Here is a 13,903-nt window from a genome sequence, read left to right on the forward strand (position 1 = left end):
TACACCAGTTTTGCCCATGCAGGAGGCCCCTAGTACATCTAGTGCGCCAATGCTTATTACCATGCAACAATTAACGGCTGTAATGGATAACTCCATAGCAAATATTTTATCCAAAATGCCTACTTATCAGAGAAAGCGCGATTGCTCTGTTTTAAACACTGAGGAGCAGGAGGGTGCTGATGATAATTGTTCTGTCATACCCTCACACCAATCTGAAGGGGCCATGAGGGAGGTTTTGTCAGATGGAGAAATCTCAGATTCAGGAAAGATTTCTAAACAAGCTGAACCTGATGTTGTGACATTTAAATTAGAACATCTCCGCGCACTGCTTAAGGAGGTGTTATCTACTCTGGATGATTGTGACAACTTGGTCATTCCAGAGAAATTATGCAAGATGGACAAGTTCCTAGAGGTTCCGGTGCACCCCGACGCTTTTCCTATACCCAAGCGGGTGGCGGACATATTAAATAAGGAGTGGGAAAAGCCCGGCATACCTTTTTGTCCCCCCCCCCCCCTATATTTAAGAAATTATTTCCTATGGTCGACCCCAGAAAGGACTTATGGCAGACAGTCCCTAAGGTCGAGGGGGCAGTTTCTACACTAGCTAAGCGCAATACTATTCCTATCGAGGATAATTGTGCTTTCAAAGATCCTATGGATAAAAAATTGGAAGGTTTGCTTAAAAAGATTTTTGTACAGCAAGGTTACCTTCTACAACCAATTTCGTGCATTGTTCCTGTCACTACATCAGCGTGGTTCTGGTTCGAGGAACTAGAAAAGTCGCTCAGTAGAGAGACTCCGTATGAGGAGGTTATGGACAGAGTTCACGCACTTAAATTGGCTAACTCTTTTATTTTAGATGCCGCTTTGCAATTAGCTAGATTAGCGGCGAAAAATTCAGGGTTTGCTATCGTGGCGCGCAGAGCGCTTTGGCTAAAGTCTTGGTCAGCGGATGTGTCATCCAAGACGAAATTGCTTAACATCCCTTTCAAAGGTAAAACTCTATTTGGACCAGAATTGAAAGAGATTATTTCAGACATCACTGGGGGAAAGGGCCACGCCCTTCCACAAGATAGGTCTTTCAAGGCTAAAAATAAGTCTAATTTTCGTTCCTTTCGCAATTTCAGGAACGGACCGGCCTCTAATTCTGCATCCTCTAGGCAAGAGGGTAATGCCTCACAACCCAAACCAGCCTGGAAACCGATACAAGGCTGGAACAAGGGTAAGCAGGCCAAGAAGCCTGCCGCTGCTAACAAAACAGCATGAAGGAGTAGCCCCCGATCCGGGACCGGATCTAGTGGGGGGCAGACTCTCTCTTTGCTCAGGCTTGGGCAAGAGATGTTCAGGATCCCTGGGCGCTAGAAATAGTTTCTCAGGGTTATCTCCTAGAATTCAAGGAACTACCCCCAAGGGGAAGGTTCCACATGTCTCACTTATCCTCAAACCAAATAAAGAGACAGGCATTCTTACATTGTGTAGAAGACCTGTTAAAGATGGGAGTGATACACCCAGTTCCAATAAAGGAACAAGGAATGGGATTTTATTCCAATCTGTTCGTAGTTCCCAAAAAAGAGGGAACTTTCAGACCAATTTTGGATTTGAAGATCCTAAACAAATTTCTCAGGGTACCATCGTTCAAGATGGAAACCATTCGAACGATTCTACCCACTATCCAGGAAAGTCAATTTATGACTACCGTGGACCTAAAGGATGCGTACCTACATATTCCTATCCACAAAGAACATCATCAGTTCCTGAGGTTCGCTTTTCTGGACAAGCATTACCAGTTTGTGGCCCTCCCATTCGGGTTAGCCACTGCTCCAAGGATTTTCACAAAGGTGCTAGGATCCCTTCTAGCGGTTCTAAGACCGAGGGGCATTGCAGTAGTACCTTACTTGGACGACATTCTAATACAAGCGTCGTCCCTGTCAAAAGCAAAGGCTCATACGGACATAGTTCTAGCTTTTCTCAGATCACACGGATGGAAGGTGAACATAGAAAAAAGTTCTCTGTCCCCGTCAACAAGAGTTCCCTTCTTGGGAACAATAATAGATTCCTTAGAAATGAGGATTTTTCTGACAGAGGTCAGAAAATCAAAACTTCTAAGCTCTTGTAGAGTGCTTCATTCTGTTCCTCGTCCTTCCATAGCGCAGTGCATGGAAGTAGAAGGGTTGATGATTGCAACAATGGACATAGTTCCTTTTGCACGAATTCATGTAAGACCATTACAACTGTGCATGCTCAAACAGTGGAATGGGGACTATACAGACTTGTCTCCAATGATTCATGTAGATCAGAAGACCAGAGATTCACTCCGTTGGTGGCTGACCCTGGACCATCTGTCCCAGGGAATGAGCTTCCGCAGACCAGAGTGGGTCATTGTCACGACCGACGCCAGTCTAGTGGGCTGGGGCGCGGTCTGGGAATCCCTAAAAGCTCAGGGTCTATGGTCTCGGGAAGAGTCTCTTCTCCCGATAAACATTCTGGAACTCAGAGCGATATTCAATGCTCTCAGGGCTTGGCCTCAACTAGCAAAGGCCAGATTCATAAGGTTCCAATCAGACAACATGACGACCGTTGCGTATATCAATCATCAGGGGGGAACAAGGAGTTCCCTGGCGATGAAAGAAGTGACCAAAATAATTCAATGGGCGGAGGATCACTCCTGCCACCTGTCTGCGATCCACATCCCAGGTGTGGAAAACTGGGAGGCGGATTTTCTGAGTAGTCAGACATTCCATCCGGGGGAGTGGGAACTCCATCCGGAGATCTTTGCCCAAATAACTCAATTATGGGGCATTCCAGACATGGATCTTATGGCGTCTCGTCAGAACTTCAAGGTTCCTTGCTACGGGTCCAGATCCAGGGATCCCAAGGCGACTCTAGTAGATGCACTAGTAGCACCTTGGACCTTCAACCTAGCTTATGTATTTCCACCGTTTCCTCTCATTCCCAGGCTGGTAGCCAGGATCAATCAGGAGAGGGCCTCTGTGATCTTGATAGCTCCTGCGTGGCCACGCAGGACTTGGTATGCAGGCCTGGTGAATATGTCATCGGCTCCACCATGGAAGCTACCTTTGCGACAGGACCTTCTTGTTCAGGGTCCATTCGAACATCCAAATCTGGTCTCCCTCCAGATGACGGCTTGGAGATTGAACGCTTGATTCTATCGAAGCGTGGGTTTTCAGATTCTGTGATAGATACTCTGGTTCAGGCCAAAAAAACGGTAACTAGAAAGATTTACCATAAAATATGGAAAAAATATATCTGTTGGTGTGAATCCAAAGGATTCCCATGGAATAAGATAAAAATTCCTAAGATTCTCTCCTTTCTACAAGAAGGTTTGGAGAAAGGATTATCTGCAAGTTCTCTATAGGGACAGATCTCTGCTTTATCTGTCTTACTACACAAGACTGGCAGCTGTGCCAGATGTTCAAGCATTTGTTCAGGCTCTGGTTAGGATCAAGCCTGTTTACAGACCTTTGACTCCCCCCTGGAGTCTAAATCTAGTTCTTTCAGTTCTTCAAGGGGTTCCGTTTGAACCTTTACATTCCATAGATATTAAGTTACTATCTTGGAAAGTTTTTTGTTTTTGGTTGCAATTTCTTCTGCTAGAAGAGTTTCAGAGTTATCTGCTCTGCAGTGTTCTCCGCCCTATCTGGTGTTCCATGCAGATAAGGTGGTTTTGCGTACTAAGCCTGGTTTTCTTCCTAAGGTTGTTTCTAACAAAAATATTAACCAGGAGATAGTTGTACCTTCTTTGTGTCCGAATCCAGTTTCAAAGAAGGAACGTTTGTTACACAATTTGGACGTAGTCCGTGCTCTAAAATTCTATTTAGAGGCTACAAAAGATTTCAGACAAACATCTTCCTTGTTTGTTGTTTATTCTGGTAAGAGGAGAGGTCAAAAAGAGACTTCTACCTCTTTCCTTTTGGCTTAAAAGCATCATCCGATTGGCTTATGAGACTGCCGGACGGCAGCCTCCTGGAAGAATCACAGCTCACTCCACTAGGGCTGTGGCTTCCACATGGGCCTTCAAGAACGAGGCTTCTGTTGACCAGATATGTAAGGCAGCGACTTGGTCTTCACTGCACACTTTTGCCAAATTTTACAAATTTGATGCTTTTGATTCTTCGGAGGCTATTTTTGGGAGAAAGGTTTTGCAAGCTGTGGTGCCTTCCGTTTAGGTAACCTGATTTGCTCCCTCCCTTCATCAGTGTCCTAAAGCTTTGGTATTGGTTCCCACAAGTAAGGATGACGCCGTGGACCGGACACACCAATGTTGGAGAAAACAGAATTTATGCTTACCTGATAAATTACTTTCTCCAACGGTGTGTCCGGTCCATGGCCCGCCCTGTTTTTTTTTTAATCAGGTCTGATGAATTATTTTCTCTAACTACAGTCACCACGGTACCATATGGTTTCTCCTATATATATATTTCCTCCTGTCCGTCGGTCGAATGACTGGGGTGGGCGGAGCCTAGGAGGGACTATATGGCCAGCTTTGCTGGGACTCTTTGCCATTTCCTGTTGGGGAAGAGAATATCCCACAAGTAAGGATGACGCCGTGGACCGGACACACCGTTGGAGAAAGTAATTTATCAGGTAAGCATAAATTCTGTTTGTTGTATATGCTTGGTATTATAAATTGTCTAAACTTTTGCCATTGCTACTATTCTTTTTTTTTTTTTTTAGTTACTCCAAGAAGAGGTAGGCCAAGGAAAAGACCTTTTCCTAATGAACCAGATCCTTCTTCATCTGGTAGAAAAATGAAAAAAGAGGAAGACAAAGCAGATCAATCATACACTGAGAATTCCACCCGTAAGGATGCTGTCAAAAAGCCAAAAGGTAATTTGATAGCTAGTTTTAACTGGGACAGCTTTAATGTGTATATTGTGGTGCTTTATGAACATTTATAAAAGTGTTTACAAGAGGCATGATCTCTTCATTTAAAATTTATTTCACATTTTAAACCATTTTTATTATTGACTGTTAAAAAAAACAGCAGTATTATCCACAGGCTCAACTCCCATCCTCAACTTTTGTTCATTCAAAAAAATTGTTGAAGTTATTTTAAATTGATTTTAAACCAGCAGGAAGTGCATGCTTTTCCTTAAAGTGAAGTAAAACTCAAAATTAAACTTTAACCCTTTAAAGGGACACTCAAGTCAAAATTAAACTTCATGAATCAGAGCATGCAATTTTAAACAACTTTCCAATTTACTTCCATTAACAAAATGTGCACAGTCTTTTTATATTTACACTTTTTGAGTCACCAACTCCTACTGAGCATGTGCAAGAATTTACAGCATATACGTATATGCATTTGTGATTGGCTGATGGCTGTCACATGATACAGGGGGAGTGGAAATAGACATAACTTTGCAATTTATTTAACAAAAATCTACTTATTTGAAGTTCAGACTAAGTGCTATTGCATTGTCTTGTTATCTTGCATTTGTCGATTATGCAAATCTACTGTGTTGACTGGTCCTTTAAGTGCTTGTAATTGCACATGGGTTGTCATCCACACTAAGTGTTTAGCACAGATAATGATCATTGATGACAGTTCATTGCAGGCCAAAACTTCCCAGCCCCCAACACTCACACAAAACACACACAATCCAGGGATGCCGGCTACATCACCATGCCCCCTGAAGTACCTGGAAGTAGAAGGGAGCTGAATGGAGGGTTGGTGTTTAAACCTTTTAGATTTCAGCTCCCTTAAAGGGACACTGATGTCAAAATAAACTGTAATAAATCAGAGCTTGCCGTTTTAAAGGGCCATAATACCCAAATGTTTAAACACTTGAAAGTGAAGCAGTATAGCTGTAAAAAGCTGACTAGAAAATATCACCTGAACATCTCTTTGTAAAAATGAACAGATATTTTACCTCAAAAGTTTCTCAGTAGCCACATCTCATTGTAAAGGACTTCTAAGCAGCATATCAGTATGTCTGTCCCGGGACAGCCGAAGGGATGAGCCTCGTGCACTCTCATCTTATTTCCCTATTCAGTGTCAGGAAGTTTACAATGAAATCTCATGAGATCACAGTAAAAGAGTTCATGACCTCAGCACTACTGATGCTGATTGGCTGCTGTTCATTTCTTCATTTTTTTTTTTTTTTTTACCTGCAGCTGGGCTGCAGCAGAGTATATTTTTTTACACAGAACTTACTCTGCTGAGCTGAGCAAATTGTGAGGGAAAATATCTTCTTTTATACTTAGAGATGCTAAGGTGATATTTTCCTGTCGGCTTTTTAGTTATGCTGCATCAGTTTCAAGTGATTTAGCATATGCGTATTATGTCCCTTTAAGTCTTTTATATGCTGACTTTCTATATCACCAGCTCCTACTGAGCATGTGCACAAGCTCACATATACTATGGGAGAAAAAAATTAATTTGCCCCCCAAAAAAAATCTACTACTTGAAATTCAGTGTGTCACTGCGTTGTCTTTTTATTACTTTATTATGCACTTTTTTTATTTACACTGTATTTCTTTCTTCTGTAAGATACGACGAGTCCACGGATTCATCCTTTACTTGTGGGATATTATCCTACTGCTAACAGGAAGTGGCAAAGAGCACCACAGCAGAGCTGTCTATATAGCTCCTCCCTTGACTCCACCCCCCAGTCATTCTCTTTGCCTACTCTAAGTACTAGGAAGGATAAAGTGAAAGAGGTGATAATTCTGATAAGGTGGTTTTGCGTACCAAACCTGGATTCCTTCCTAAGGTTACTAATAAGAATATTAATCAGTTGTTCCTTCCCTGTATCCTAATCCTTTCTTTTTCGCTGAAAAGCATCATCTGTTTGGCATACGAAACTGCTGGACAGCAGCCTCCTGAAAGAATTACAGCTCACTCTACTAAAGCGGTGGCTTCCACATGAGCTTTTAAAAATGATGCTTCTGTTGAACAGATTTGTAAGGCTGCGACTTAGTCTTCACTTCATACCTTTTACAAATTTTACAAATTTGATACTTTTGCTTCTTCGGGGGATATTTTTGGGAGAAAAGTTCATGCAGTGGTGCTTTCTGTTTAGGCATCTGTCTTGTCCCTCCCGTTCATCCGTGTCCTGTAGCTTTGGTATTGCATCCCACAAGTAAAGGATGAATCCGTGGACTCGTCGTATCTTATAGAAGAAAAGTAAATTTATGCTTTCCTGATAAATTGATTTCTTCTATGATACAAGTCCACGGCCCGCCCTTTCAATTTAAGACAGATTATATTTTTTTTATTTAAAACTTCAGTCACCTCTGCACCTTTTAGTTTCTCCTTTTTCTTCCTATACCTTTGGTCGAATGGCTGGGGGGTGGAGTCAAGGGAGGAGCTATATAGACAGCTCTGCTGTGGTGCTCTTTGCCACTTCCTGTTAGCAGGAGGATAATATCCCACAAGTAAAGGATGAATCCGTGGACTCGTCATATCATAGAAGAAATCAATTTATCAGGTAAGCATTAATTTACTTTTCTAATGACACAGTGAGTCCACTGATCATCTCTAATTACTGTTGGGAATATCACTCCTGGCCAGCAGGAGGAGGCAAAGAGCACCACAGCAAAGCTGTTAACTATCACCTCCTTTCCCTCCAACCCCAGTCATTCTCTTTGCCTCTGTTAAAAGCAAGGAGGTGGTAAAGTTTTGGTGTCTGAAAGAAGATTCTTCAATCAAGATTTTATTATTTTACAGCAGAGCAAGTTTGTTCTGCTCTTTCCTAGGGTTTAGCCATAGCCCATGTCAATCTCTTCAGTAGAGCAGTGGTGGCTTTTAAGAAATCGGGAACTTGTGGGGTATAATCCTCACTGCTCCTCCTAAATACTTGTTGCTGCCCTAACTTGAAAGCCTGAGTAAGATTACTCAGTCTTCCTTTTTTCCCACAGGTCCATGTGAGGGAGAATGCCTCTCAAACCAAGTGAGCTGCCCTGCTGCCAGGCAGATTACATTGAGGTAAGTGCTAAATTAATTTTTCTAAGCAGGTAAAAAAAACAAAAAAAACAATGGCACTTTAACAGTTAGCTCTGTATAGGACATCAGATGCATTGATCCTATTATGTGTTAATAGGATTTGAGGCAGTTTGTGCAGGCCCAGGGGACATAGGCTCAGTTTGTTTTTATTCCGTTCAGGGTGGTATTGTTTTTACTTGCTCTCGGCGGCTTTACCTTGACAGAGTGAACATTAATGCCGTCCGGGAGGTTCAGATTGATACGCCCACTATGGGCGGGTCTTTTCTGAAGCGGCAAGGAGTTTTTGCACTCTTTTCTCCTCACTTCCTGAGTGCCGGAAGGTTGACGTACTTCATTGCGGCTCTGCATCTCAGTGATAGCGATTGGTGGGAGCAGCTCTGGATTGAGTCCGGATTTCTCCAACATAGGTGTGTCCGGTCCACGGCGTCATCCTTACTTGTGGGATATTGTCTTCCCCAACAGGAAATGGCAAAGAGCCCAGCAAAGCTGGTCACATGATCCCTCCTAGGCTCCGCCTTCCCCAGTCATTCTCTTTGCCGTTGCACAGGCAACATCTCCACGGAGATGGCTTAGAGTTTTTTGGTGTTTAAATGTAGTTTTATTCTTCAATCAAGAGTTTGTTATTTTTAAATAGTGCTGGTATGTACTATTTACTCTGAAACAGAAAAGAGATGAAGATTTCTGTTTGTATGAGGAAGATGATTTTAGCAACCGTTACTAAAATCGATGGCTGTTTCCACACAGGACTGTTGAGATGAAGTATCTTCAGTTGGGGGAAACAGTGGGCAGACTTTGCTGCTTGAGGTATGACACATTTCTAACAAGACTTGGTAATGCTGGAAGCTGTCATTTTCCCTATGGGATCCGGTAAGCCATTTTCTTAGTTTTAAATATAAGAATAAAGGGCTTCACAAGGGCTTTAAAGACTGGTAGACATTTTTCTGGGCTAAAACGATTACTTTATAAACATATTTTATGGTTTATAACTTTGAAGAGTTATTTTAATCTTGGGAATTGTGTTAAAAAAACGGCAGGCACTGTATTGGACACCTTTTTCACTGGGGGCCTTTTCTAGTCATAGGCAGAGCCTCATTTTCGCGCCACTAATGCGCAGTTGTTTTTGAGAAGCAAGGCATGCAGATGCATGTGTGAGGAGCTCAGATCCACTGAAAAAGCTTATTGAAGGCGTCATTTGGTATCGTATCCCCTCTGGGCTTGGTTGGGTCTCAGCAAAGCAGATACCAGGGACTGTATAGGGGTTAAATGTAAAAACGGCTCCGGTTCCGTTATTTTAAGAGTTAAAGCTTTCAAATTTGGTGTGCAATACTTTTAAGGCTTTAAGACACTGTGGTGAAATTTTGGTGAATTTTGAACAATTCCTTCATACTTTTTCACATATTCAGTAATAAAGTGTGTTCAGTTTAAAATTTTAAAGTGACAGTAACGGTTTTATTTTAAAACGTTTTTTGTGCTTTATCAAGTTTATGCCTATTAACATGTCTGAACCATCAGATAGACGATGTTCTGTATGTTCGGAAGCCAAGGTTCCTCTCCATTTAAATATATGTGATGAATGTGACAAACAAAGTAGGGACAATGATGCCACAGATAATAATGTTGCCCAAAATGATTCCTTAAGTGAGGGGAGTAAGCATGGTACTGCATCATCTCCTTCTATGTCTACACCAGTCTTGCCCACTCAGGAGGTCCCTAGTTCTTCTAGTGCGCCAATCCTCCTTACTATGCAACAATTAACGGCTGTAATGGATAATTCTATTAAAAACATTTTAGCCAAAATGCCCACTTATCAGCGAAAGCGCGACTGCTCTGTTTTAGATACTGAAGAGCATGAGGACGCTGATGATAATGGTTCTGACATGCCCTTACACCAGTCTGAAGGGGCCAGGGAGGTTTTGTCTGAGGGAGAAATTTCAGATTCAGGAAAAATTTCTCAACAAGCTGAACCTGACGTTATTACATTCAAATTTAAATTGGAACATCTCCGCGCTCTGCTTAAGGAGGTGTTATCTACTCTGGATGATTGTGACAATTTGGTCATTCCAGAGAAATTATGTAAGATGGACAAGTTCCTAGAGGTCCCGGTGCCCCCCGAAGCTTTTCCTATACCCAAGCGGGTGGCGGACATAGTAAATAAAGAATGGGAAAGGCCCGGCATACCTTTTGTCCCTCCCCCTATATTTAAGAAATTATTTCCTATGGTCGACCCCAGGAAGGACTTATGGCAGACAGTCCCCAAGGTCGAGGGGGCGGTTTCTACTCTAAACAAACGCACCACTATCCCTATAGAAGATAGTTGTGCTTTCAAAGATCCTATGGATAAAAAATTAGAGGGTTTGCTTAAAAAGATGTTTGTTCAGCAAGGTTACCTTCTACAACCAATTTCATGCATTGTTCCTGTCACTACAGCAGCGTGTTTCTGGTTCGAAGAACTAGAAAAGTCGCTCAATAAAGCATCTTCTTATGAGGAGGTTATGGACAGAGTTCAAGCACTTAAATTGGCTAACTCTTTTACCTTAGACGCCACTTTGCAATTAGCTAGATTAGCGGCGAAAAATTCAGGTTTTGCTATTGTGGCGCGCAGAGCGCTTTGGCTAAAGTCTTGGTCAGCGGATGTGTCCTCCAAGAACAAATTGCTTAACATCCCTTTCAAGGGGAAAACGCTGTTTGGCCCTGACTTGAAAGAGATTATTTCAGACATCACTGGGGGAAAGGGCCACGCCCTTCCTCAGGATAGGTTTTTTAAGGCTAAAAATAAAACAAATTTTCGTCCCTTTCGCAGAAACGGACCAGCCTCAAATTCTACATCCTCTAAGCAAGAGGGTAATTCTTCTCAAACCAAGCCAGCCTGGAGACCGATGCAAGGCTGGAACAAAGGTAAGCAGGCCAAGAAGCCTGCTACCGCTACTAAGACAGCATGAGATGTTGGCCCCCGATCCGGGACCGGATCTGGTGGGGGGCAGACTCTCTCTCTTCGCTCAGGCTTGGGCAAGAGATGTTCAGGATCCTTGGGCGCTAGAAATAGTTTCTCAAGGTTATCTCCTGGAATTCAAGGAACTACCCCCAAGGGGAAGGTTCCACAGGTCTCAATTGTCTTCAGACCAAATAAAAAGACAGGCATTCTTACATTGTGTAGAAGACCTGTTAAAAATGGGAGTGATTCATCCTGTTCCATTAGGAGAACAAGGGATGGGGTTTTACTCCAATCTGTTCATAGTTCCTAAAAAAGAGGGAACATTCAGGCCAATTTTGGATCTCAAGATCCTAAACAATTTTCTCAGGGTTCCATCGTTCAAAATGGAAACCATTCGGACAATTCTTCCTACCATCCAGGAAGGTCAATTCATGACCACGGTGGATTTAAAGGATGCGTATCTACATATTCCTATCCACAAGGAACATCATCGGTTCCTAAGGTTTGCCTTTCTGGACAAGCATTACCAGTTTGTGGCACTTCCATTCGGATTAGCCACTGCTCCAAGAATTTTCACAAAGGTACTAGGGTCCCTTCTAGCGGTGCTAAGGCCAAGGGGCATTGCAGTAGTACCTTACTTGGACGACATACTGATTCAAGCGTCGTCTCTGCCACAAGCAAAGGCTCATACGGACATTGTCCTAGCCTTTCTCAGATCTCACGGGTGGAAAGTGAACGTAGAAAAAAGTTCTCTATTCCCGTCAACAAGAGTTCCCTTCTTGGGAACAATAATAGACTCCTTAGAAATGAAGATTTTTCTGACAGAAAGGCCAGAAAATCAAAACTTCTAAGCTCTTGTCAAGTACTTCATTCTGTTCTTCTTCCTTCCATAGCGCAGTGCATGGAAGTAATAGGTTTGATGGTTGCGGCAATGGACATAGTTCCTTTTGCGCGAATTCATCTAAGACCATTACAACTGTGCATGCTCAGACAGTGGAATGGGGATTATACAGACTTGTCTCCGACGATCCAAGTAGATCAGAGGACCAGAGATTCACTCCGCTGGTGGCTGACCCTGGACAACCTGTCACAAGGGATGAGCTTCCGCAGACCTGAGTGGGTCATTGTCACGACCGACGCCAGTCTGGTGGGCTGGGGCGCGGTCTGGGAACCCCTGAAAGCTCAGGGTCTATGGTCTCGGGAAGAATCTCTTCTCCCGATAAACATTCTGGAACTGAGAGCGATATTCAATGCTCTCAAGGCTTGGCCTCAACTAGCAAAGGCCAAATTCATAAGGTTTCAATCAGACAACATGACGACTGTTGCATATATCAACCATCAGGGGGGAACAAGGAGTTCCCTGGCGATGGAAGAAGTGACCAAAGTAATTCAATGAGCGCAGATTCACTCCTGCCACTTGTCTGCAATCCACATCCCAGGAGTGGAAAATTGGGAAGCGGATTTTCTGAGTCGTCAGACATTTCATCCGGGGGAGTGGGAACTCCATCCGGAAATCTTTGCCCAAATAACTCAATTATGGGGCATTCCAGACATGGATCTGATGGCGTCTCGTCAGAACTTCAAGGTTCCCTGCTACGGGTCCAGATCCAGGGATCCCAAGGCGACTCTAGTAGATGCACTAGTAGCGCCCTGGACCTTCAACCTAGCTTATGTATTCCCACCGTTTCCTCTCATTCCCAGGCTGGTAGCCAGGATCAATCAGGAGAGGGCTTCGGTGATCTTGATAGCTCCTGCGTGGCCACGCAGAACTTGGTATGCAGACCTGGTGAATATGTCATCGGCTCCACCATGGAAGCTACCTTTGAGACGGGACCTTCTTGTTCAAGGTCCGTTCGAACATCCGAATCTGGCCTCACTCCAACTGACTGCTTGGAAATTGAACGCTTGATTTTATCAAAGCGTGGGTTCTCAGATTCGGTCATTGATACTCTTATTCAGGCTAGAAAGCCTGTAACTAGAAAAATTTACCATAAAATATGGAAAAAATATATCTGTTGGTGCGAATCTAAAGGATTCCCATGGAACAAGATAAAAATTCCTAAGATTCTATCCTTTCTACAAGAGGGTTTGGAGAAAGGATTATCTGCAAGTTCTTTGAAGGGACAGATTTCTGCTTTATCTGTTTTACTTCACAAAAAGCTGGCGGCTGTGCCAGATGTTCAAGCTTTTGTTCAGGCTCTGGTTAGAATCAAGCCTGTTTACAAACCTTTGACTCCTCCTTGGAGTCTCAATTTAGTTCTTTCAGTTCTTCAAGGGGTTCCGTTTGAACCCTTACATTCCGTAGATATTAAGTTATTATCTTGGAAAGTTTTGTTTTTGGTTGCAATTTCTTCTGCTAGAAGAGTTTCAGTTATCTGCTCTGCAGTGTTCTACTCCTTATCTGGTGTTCCATGCAGATAAGGTGGTTTTGCGTACTAAACCTGGTTTTCTTCCGAAAGTTATTTCTAACAAAAACATTAACCAGGAGATAGTTGTGCCTTCTTTGTGTCCGAATCCAGTTTCAAAGAAGGAACGTTTGTTGCACAATTTGGATGTAGTTCGTGCTCTAAAATTCTATTTAGAGGCTACAAAGGATTTCAGACAAACATCTTCCTTGTTTGTTGTTTATTCTGGTAAAAGGAGAGGTCAAAAAGCAACTTCTACCTCTCTCTTTTTGGCTTAAAAGCATCATCCGATTGGCTTATGAGACTGCCGGACGGCAGCCTCCTGAAAGAATCACAGCTCACTCCACTAGGGCTGTGGCTTCCACATGGGCCTTCAAGAACGAGGCTTCTGTTGATCAGATATGTAAGGCAGCGACTTGGTCTTCACTGCACAATTTTACCAAATTTTACAAATTTGATACTTTTGCTTCTTCGGAGGCTGTTTTTGGGAGAAAGGTTTTGCAAGCCGTGGTGCCTTCCATCTAGGTGACCTGATTTGCTCCCTCCCATCATCCGTGTCCTAAAGCTTTGGTATTGGTTCCCACAAGTAAGGATGAC

At 43.0% G+C, this 13,903-nt stretch overlaps 1 protein-coding gene across 4 annotated transcripts in view; it reads left to right on the forward strand.

Moving 5' to 3' along the window:
• The window catches only part of ZNF638 (zinc finger protein 638), a 560,949-nt gene that overhangs the window by 502,124 nt on the left and 44,922 nt on the right, over positions 1 to 13,903 (forward strand). For all 4 annotated transcript variants that reach the window (XM_053704339.1, XM_053704338.1, XM_053704337.1 and 1 more), the window contains one exon: positions 4,696 to 4,848. In XM_053704339.1, the coding sequence (XP_053560314.1) occupies positions 4,696 to 4,848 (153 nt within the window). The remainder of the gene's footprint in view (positions 1 to 4,695; positions 4,849 to 13,903) is intronic.

The sequence above is a fragment of the Bombina bombina genome, chromosome 2 (genome assembly GCF_027579735.1).
Source record: "Bombina bombina isolate aBomBom1 chromosome 2, aBomBom1.pri, whole genome shotgun sequence".
NCBI classification, from domain to species: Eukaryota; Metazoa; Chordata; class Amphibia; order Anura; family Bombinatoridae; genus Bombina; species Bombina bombina.